General features: G+C 39.6%; 1 protein-coding gene across 1 annotated transcript; it reads right to left on the bottom strand.

Moving 5' to 3' along the window:
• Positions 1–1,109: 1,109 nt before the first annotated feature.
• NHLRC3 (NHL repeat containing 3) lies at positions 1,110–8,804 on the bottom strand. The gene is made up of 7 exons (XM_082601879.1): positions 8,519–8,804; positions 8,151–8,309; positions 7,693–7,840; positions 5,126–5,326; positions 4,265–4,356; positions 3,842–3,954; positions 1,110–3,248 (listed from the first exon to the last, which is right to left on the bottom strand). Exons 1-7 carry the CDS (start codon positions 8,600–8,602, stop codon positions 2,996–2,998), a joined length of 1,050 nt encoding a protein of 349 aa, XP_082458005.1. The 5' UTR covers positions 8,603–8,804; the 3' UTR covers positions 1,110–2,995.
• Between the last annotated feature and the right edge of the window lie 87 nt (positions 8,805–8,891).

Below are 8,891 nucleotides of genomic sequence, written 5' to 3'. Positions count from 1 at the left end.
AGCTGATCTCCCTGTGCTATGCGGCTGCTTCCCACTAGCTATGTATTTTACATTTGGTAGTGTATATATGTCAATGCTACTCTCTCACTTCATCCCAGCTTACCCTTCCCCCTCCCCATGTCCTCAAGTCCAACCTCTATGTCTGCGTCTTTATTTATGTCCTTGGATGGTCCACGAGTCTGTCATAGAGTGAAGTAAGTCAAAAAGAGTTCCGTTCCAATGTTGACTATCCAATCTATCCTGCTTTAAAATCCAATGTTTTAAAACCAACGAAAGCAAAAGTTAGTCCTTGATTGCTTTTAGCTTAACAGCCACATTGCTTGAAGTTGTCTTTTAATCTGTTATATGACATGAGCACAAAGTATAGAGGTCTCCTTCGCTTATCGTCACACTGCATACATGGTTTCTTTGATGGACAAATGTTCCATTTTAAAGACCCAATATTGTAGTGGAGGTTAAGAAAGATACCTATAGCCTTTGGTTTTCTAACTTAGAACACCCTACCCCTTTCCCTCCAGAATAAACCTAGAAAGTAGAGGTGTACAGATTCCATTTCTAATGCAAAAATATACAGTTAGCTAGTCATTACTATCATTTGTACCCACCCACCATCTTAAACGCCACATTAAGGGGGCTTCCCTGGTGGCACAGTGGTTGGGAATCCGCCTGCCAAAACAGGGGACACGGGTTCGAGCCCTGGTCCGGGAAGATCCCACATGCAGCGGAGCAACTAAGCCCGTGCGCCACAACTGCTGAGCCTGCGCTCTACAGCCTGTGCTCCGCAGCAAGAGAGGCCACTGCAGAGGGGTCCGAGTAGCCCCCGTTCACCGCAACTAGAGAAAGTCCGCGCACAGCAATGAAGACCCAACGGAGCCCCCCCCACCCCAAAAAAGCTACATTAAGCCTTCTAAGCAACCTCTAGCAATATTTACACACTTCAGCCCTCACTTCAACTGTGAATGAAGAGGATATACTCTCAACCTGTGATTTCACGACTGCTGAAATCCTTCAATGGAATAAGAAATTACAGACTGCTTTTATAACAATAAAATCAAGCTTTAATTGGAAAATCAGACAATATTGCATTCTTTCCAAAACTTTTATTTTTATTTTTTAATAGAAAATACAACACATTTCTCATTCAATTAATTTAACCAATTAATCCAAAGGAAAAAAGTGAGATACCATGATTACAAGTATGCTAATAAAATAAACACTTTTAGCAGGACACATGGAAACAATACTTTCAGCAAGTTTTATAAAAATCTGGTATAAAACAAAGTTAAATACAACATTTTTGAAATGACAAAATCTAACCTATATTCTTTCAAAGAGACATTTATTTGTACTTCTTGTCCTGGCTTGGAAACAAAACAAGTAAAACCTTAAATTATTTCCTTTCATCCAAGTCGATTTGGCTAAACTGCATAAAATTTGTGAGGATACGTTTTGAAAAAAAGCAATAAATGCAAAATTAAGGCAAAACTGATAGCTGGTATCAGGTAAATAGCACATTTAGTAGGACCCTTGCTAATAAGATGACTTCAATGTACTTGGAGCTACAGATTTCAAAGGGCACATTTGTACCTACTGCACATGTGATCCTCACAGCCTTCCTGAAGGAGGAAAGGCAATGATGTTCCCATTTCACTGAAGAGAAAACTAAGGCAGCTCACTTAGATCACACAGCTTGACCAGTGGCACAAACACACAGCAATGGCCTTGGAACACAGGAGAGAGTTTCCTGTTGGTAGATCTACCTTCCTAACTGCATCAAGATATGACAAAAGTGTAAGTTCCTCGAGGTCTGGAAAACAGACTCCAGTCGTAACAGGTAATGAAGACAGTCAGCTCAAGATCTCTCACTTACCGTACAATTTACAGTAAAACACTGAGATAAAGATGGAGGCTGATACGAGAAAAGGCGAAGAATGATTTGAAAGATTGTAATACGGCAAGGTTCCTTCCAAACCTAGAATGAACTAGAACAAACTGAACAAATGGTCTCAATTGGGAGGCCAATATTCAAAGGGGTAAAAAAGAGACATAGACATAGAAAGGTAGGAAATTCTTCATCTTAATAGCTCCAAGTGTTTGGCACACATTCTCCCATAAATAACTGTAAAACTTCCTTGAGGTAGACAAATGTTAGAAATGGACAGAGTTCATGTAAAAAAGAGACGGATGGATGGAAGGAAGGAAGGAAGGGAGGGAGGGAGGGGGCGGCTCTGAGGGGAACTATTTTTAATGCTACCTTTAAAAACCATTCCAGTTATTTGTAAAAACCCCTTTCGGTAAAATGCTTGACGCTAGCCATTTTATTCCTACCCTTAAAGGATGAAACTACGTACCCTACAGCTAAAGGACCAAAGCCAAGTTGGGCCTGTAAAACAAAGTCTACCAAGGTTCACAGCAAGCGAGCACTTTTCTTAACATCTGTACCTGGAGGTCGTTCTCTCCTCCTGTTTTTCAAGTCAGAGCTCAACCGGACTCCCCTGCGAAGTCTCCAGGATTCAGACGTAACACCGCTCCTTCTGCAAGTCCTACTTCCCTGGTGCGTTGCTGCTGCCGTGTTTTGTGGACTGTAAGCTACTCAGAGGCACACAGACAACCCCGCCTCCTCATTCCTGAATCTTCAGGACCTGGCACTCTGTGGGTTCTCGTTAATCAAGACCCCATCTGACCCCATCCCTCAAGCAGTTCATTTTTTACTAAGTGAATAAAGTGAAGGTTTGTGTTGTTTATGTGAAATTCAATAAATTATCCTGCAAACCCATTTTTATTCCTGTGTTTCCCGCCCCCCAGGGAGAATGAGTCTATAGGGCAAATTACTGGGTTACCACCTTAGTCCCGCTTTCCCATCCCATTTTTCATTAGAGTTACATTTCTTTCATGAAAGTATCCTTATGCACTCATGTGTGAAACAAAGTCACAAGAATGCCCCGAAGTTGAGAATCTGAACTTCCACTTGAAAGACCTTCAGGGAAAGAAACAGTTACGAATCGAATGAAGAGAAATAGCTATTCACAGGGACGTATTTTTGTACTTGTTTTGCTCCAATTTCTGCTACATAGATGGCTCCAGTCTTCCCACTGACGTCTAAGAGATGAGGTGAGACCTGATCCGCCAGCTGGATCGTGCTGATCACCAAACAATCGCCAATGCTTCCTACCGGGGGCGCCGCCACGAGTAAGAGGCGGCTCAGATTCAGCTGGGCTACAATCAAGTGCTTCCCGTCTGGAGTAAATCTAAGGAGGAAGACATGTCACATAATCAACCGGGGCAAAGTTAACATAAATGTCTATTTTTTCAACATGTGTATCCCCTACAGTGCTACACAACAGTAAGGACCTGCTTGCTGAAGGGTTCTTTTAAGGGGGCTTGAAAATTGATCTGATTCTGCTTCGCAGGGAACAAGAGATTTGTGATGACAGACTTAACCAAAGATTAGTTTACGTTTTTAAAATGAACAATATTGGAATACTACACAGAGATGAAACTAATGGAGAATCGGTGTCAGGCTGGGTCTGAAACTATAGACTCAAGATTTTTATTTTCATTCGCTGTTTAAAAATAAACTGCATCTCGAGGGCAGAGGATGTAGGAAGGTCCAGCCTTTATTATCTCTGATACTTGGATCCCACAGCGTGCTGGGAGCTTAACTGCATTCACACTGCCTGGGATTTGAAATATGATTACATGTTCTCTGAAAACTCCTTTCCTTCTCCTTTTTCCCTGATAAAAATTAACAGTAAATGTTTTAAACTTTCAGCTAGCTCCTCAGAGAAACTTAACGTAAACCAAATCAAACAAGCATTTTAAAACAAAAAGAAACGATTACCTGACTGCAGAAGGTCCCTCTTCGGAGAAACAATTATTCCAAGCTCCTAGCCACTCCCCCGTGTCTTTATCAAACACCTGAATTCTTTTATTGCCTCGGTCCGCCACCCACACCTGGGAACCCAAAGAAAGGAAAAAGACGAGGGGGAGAGAATGAATGTTTATTTTCATTAGTTGCATAAACACTCCCATTGAGGACTTAGAGGACCTCAAAGAAGAGAATATTAAAAAGCCCATTTTCAGATAAGAAACTCAAATGCAGAAAAGTTAAATACTTTGTTTTAAGCAGAGCTTACAATAAGCGAGAGAGCCACGTACGGCCATCCGTCTTAACCCGAAGCCTATATATCCCATGTGGCCAGATATCCATGCTCGGCACCACCCCCATATATTCAGACGGTCCACAGCGACGCCGTATATTTACCCGACTATCAGAATCAACTGTAACGCTGTGAGGAACGCTGAACTTAGCAGGCCCTGTCCCATTTTCTCCATGTAGCCAAAGGATCATGAAATCTATAAATGGTACACATATATGGTCAGAACAACATACAGAATACCTTATGCACTTACATGTTATATTTTATGTCATAAGTTACAAACCGTTCAGTTATACCCCCAGCTGATTATGTTTTCCTGGCTTTCTGTTTATACATCCATTTGACTAATTTGTATGCTTAAAAAAATTCTTTCCCTGTTTCAAGCAATTAATCTGCTTCTTTAATGACTGTTTCCACCTGAATTTTTCATAACTCAAAACCACTGTTCAGGGTTCATGTCAAGCTCGTCCTGAAACTGGTTCCCCTTAAAACCAACCTGTTATTTGGTATTACCATTCCCCTGAGCTTAAACATTATGTTTCTATAGGTCGTCTTATTTAATTCCCCTGTACTGAGTTGAAGGTGTCCCTCTCCCCAGCCCCACCAAAAAAAAAAAAAAGATATGTCCAAGTCTCAATCTCCAGAGCTGTGAATGTGACCTTAATTGTATCTGCAAAGGCCCTATTTACAATAAGTTAGGGATATTGAGATAAGGTGATTCTGGATTTAGGGCAGACCCTGAATCCAATGGCTAGTGCCCTTATAAGAGAAAGGAGAGGAGATTTGAGACAAAGAGACACACAGAGAAGAAGGAAATGTGAAGATAGAGACAAAGGCTGAAGTTATACTGAGTATCAGACAAATTAAATCCAACTTATTAAGTAACATTCTTATATTGGATTGGCCAAAAAGTTCCTTCAGTTTTAAAGTATTGCAATAATACCATACAAAACTAAGCCACGTACCTTGGGACAATTTGATCAACCTGTTATTCAGTCCTCCATCTCCATCCACAATGTAAATATCCCCTGTGTCTTCTACATATAATTCTGCAGGGTTATCAAACTGCAGGGGATTTAAACCAGTGCCTTTTTTGCCTGGGGTACCCAAAACTTGAACAAGATCACCAAAGGAATTGTATTTTTTAATAGTATGACCGTAGAGTCCTATAAAGATAGACATGCACATTTCAAAAATATAACCATTGTACAAACATTCACATGTTTCAAGTGAGCTGAGAGCAAAAATTTAACAGAATAGCAACAAAAAGTTAAAAGGCTCAGATAATTAAATGTTATATTTGACAAGCAATAGAGCTTCATTAGTTATAGCCAAATCTGTTCATGAATTAAAACCTCAGGTACTCCAAAGTAAGATTCTAAATCCAAATAAAGAAAACTGAAAAAAAAAAATTGGACTCCTTAAACAGAAGGCTCATGATGTAAAAGTACTGGTACACCATTTTCTTTTTTTAATCTTATCACCTTGTATAAGGAAGTTAAGAAGGATCTGGAAAACGAACAACTTATATTTGAAAACTGTTATTCCAGTCATTCATGGGCAGATCTCCAATTTCAGTGGGTGACTGAAAAAGTTCGTTATAATACAAACTTCTGTTTATTTGTTTATAAAAGTCATTTATATCTATTCTTTGTTAATTTTTTAAAGTTTTTTTTTATTGCGGTAACATTGGTTTATAACAATACTGACTTTTTAAAGCTACATTTTCTCCTAGTGGAAACAAATACAAAATTCAACCCATTAGCTTTTCTTTCCTAAGAAAGGAATAGATCTTTCCAAATCACCAGTATCTTATCTTCTCACACTGAAACTTCTTTGAGTTAAAATTATCTTACAAGCAAAAGTATAAAGTGGAATATTAACAAATAGGGAAAAACTATAAAGCAGTTACCAGAAACCAACTTGAAGGCATACCAAGACCAACTAACAGGTAGGCATTCAAATGATAAATTGGAAACAATGGGCTCTCTGGAAATAAAGTGAATCAGCTTGCATTACAATCCTATCTTGACAATTGTATTTATTATTATACTTGTTTTGGAGACTTGAGCTAAAGTCTGTAGCAATAATAAGGGAACAAAACATTAAAGAAAGCAAACTACAAAGTCTCTAAGGAATTGGAAAAGAAATAGAATACCAGTAAATAATTTTTTTTAATGGCTATGATATGCAGCCATGTTTTTACTGAAGAGAATTTATTCTTCGAAATATAGGAAGGAATAGAAAAACTGTCTTCAGATCTGTGTGTGGAAAAACAACCTATAATGGAAAGAATGAAGAGATCATGTGTGTTCTTTTTATTTCTGGGAACCAATGAAGTATTTTATAAAAAAGGATCACATGAATGGAACAAATTAAAAAGTAATGGCCTCTTCTAACAGTGAATCCCAAAAGGAAAAAAAAGTGAAAATAATCAAATTTCATAGGGTCTAACAATGAACTCAGAGATAACTTAGATTTTGGGGGGTTAACCAAAATCTTACCATCCAAAATACAGCTTTAAATAAATGGGTCATGGGGCTGAGGCTCAGAAATCTTTTGGGTTCTGAGAACAGATGTGGTAAGGGCACTTCTTACAAAAACTGAGACCTCTTTAATTCCAAAACAGTATCTGAATTAGCCAGAAGTGGGGAAACAGAAGGACCTTCAAGCCATGAACATAACTGGGACAAGTAAGACTAGAAATATTTTAAGATCTCTTTCCTTCCTGAGATCCTAAGATGATACCAGGTTATCTCTTATACCATCTTGTCTTAAGCCACAAGCACAAGAAAACAGTTATCTCTGAAAACGTATCTCACAATTTTAAGTTCAACTCTGCTTACTTTGCAGCACATTCTACTAAAAATATTCGACAGAAGAAGGTTTCAGACATGCTGAAGTCAGTGGGATTTCAGAAACATTACCAGCAGTTTGTGCAGATCTTCTACTTTGGGCAAGAAAACAGTTCTGGTTTCTCAGCATAATCTCACTCTCTCTCTCTCTCTTTTGTTTCACCTGGAATAATTTTTTTTTCACTTTTTAAAGTATGTGGTTCCATAGCAAGAATTGAAGTCAAAGATTTTTCATTATATTGTCACATGAGATCTGTTTAAAACTATTAGGCATTTAGCCTATTATAACTTATGTTATCAGCATAATTTCTTTCGAAAGAGAAGTGGTAAAGGAAAACGAAAAGCAAGGACTCCATTCATTAGCTTTTAGAGATCTCCATCTTATTTTGCTTCACAGAAAAAGTTCAGAATGATCTAATCTAGGAAGAGCAACTGATACTTTAAAAAGCAAAAGCCCTGTGACAACTTAAAGGGAAGATCATAATAATTATAGCCTCCTTGTTAAATGTCTTGATTCTACAGAAGTACAATATAAAGGTTTAGAAACAAGCGATTTCACGAATGATTAAAGGAATTACAATTAGATGCGGCCACTCTGATTTTAAAATGGACAAGCAAGAACATGGGCAAAGATGTGATTTCTAGCAAGATAATTTAATAGGTATTACTACACATACCACTTCCTACATCCGTGATCCAGACGGATTGTTCATGTGGTGTACTGGCTGCAAATATACCATGAGGTGTGTCAACTGTATAATTCCAGGCTCGTAGGAAATATCCATCCTCTGTGAATACTAATACCTTTGGGATGTTATCCCCTCTCTGAAGGTATACAAAAATAACTGCTTAGATAGGATCACTTTTAAGGAAGCAATCTTTATTTTGGCAGAGAGAAACAAAAATTATAGGTTAACCGAGGAATTTAGTAACGTTTAAAAAACCATCTACAAAACCTTACAATATTAATCTCTATCGCGTTCAAAACCAAAGTATTAACTGTAACTCAAAAAACTAATTCCACAATTGGCGTAATATAAACGTATACGGTTACTGAGTTCGGTGAGACAGGAAAACTGTTTTCTTTGTATTCATAACCTAAAAAAAATTTTTTTTAAATCCCCATTTTACTTACTTGGGCTACGTAAACCAATCCGTCGAGGGAGTCAACTGCAACACCAAATGTTGCTCCAGTAAAGTATTCTGAATACTTAGGCCAATCCACATCCAGCCGGTAAAGGGCTTCCTCAGCTCTCCAGGAAATTTTAAAAGCAAAGTGAAGAGGTAACGGGAGCTGGGAAAGAAGAGAAAATAAGGAAAATGGCGATGTACCATATTACACACGTTTTAACGCTGAGAAACAGGCAACGCGTCGGCGGTTCGGCCCCCGGTGCAGGTTCTGAGATGAACTAGTAAGAGAACCAACGCCACCTCCATCCCAAGACCGTCTCCCCACAGTGCTATCCACACACCCGACAGCCATTTCCTCACTATCCAACTCACCCGAGAGGCACAAAATCGAGAATGGAAAACCAGAAACGCAAGAAAGAAGCCAGCGCCGGCTACGCAGACCCAGAATCTCGTCATGACTAGACAGGAATCCTGGCGAGGGAGAAAGATAGGCAGGCGGCTGGGGGCCGCCCGGACAGCCTCAGGTCCACGCGGTTCGTCGCTGCACTGAGCTCCTAGCTCCAATGCGCCTAGGAGAGAACCAGAAGGCAGCAAAGACCAGGGCGAAAGAAAATCAGAACCGGGGTTCCGGATTTTCAGCGCGTTCCCGCCGCCCGCCTCCCCCTGCCCCTCCCTCCTCCCCATCCCCTTGTCACATGCCCCGGGTTTACCCCGTGACCACCCTTCGGACTGTCCACGCTGTGCA

Source organism: Mesoplodon mirus (genome assembly GCF_964341445.2).
Source record: "Mesoplodon mirus genome assembly, chromosome: 17".
NCBI classification, from domain to species: domain Eukaryota; kingdom Metazoa; phylum Chordata; class Mammalia; order Artiodactyla; family Ziphiidae; genus Mesoplodon; species Mesoplodon mirus.
This window is presented reverse-complemented; position numbering and strand designations above follow the sequence as displayed.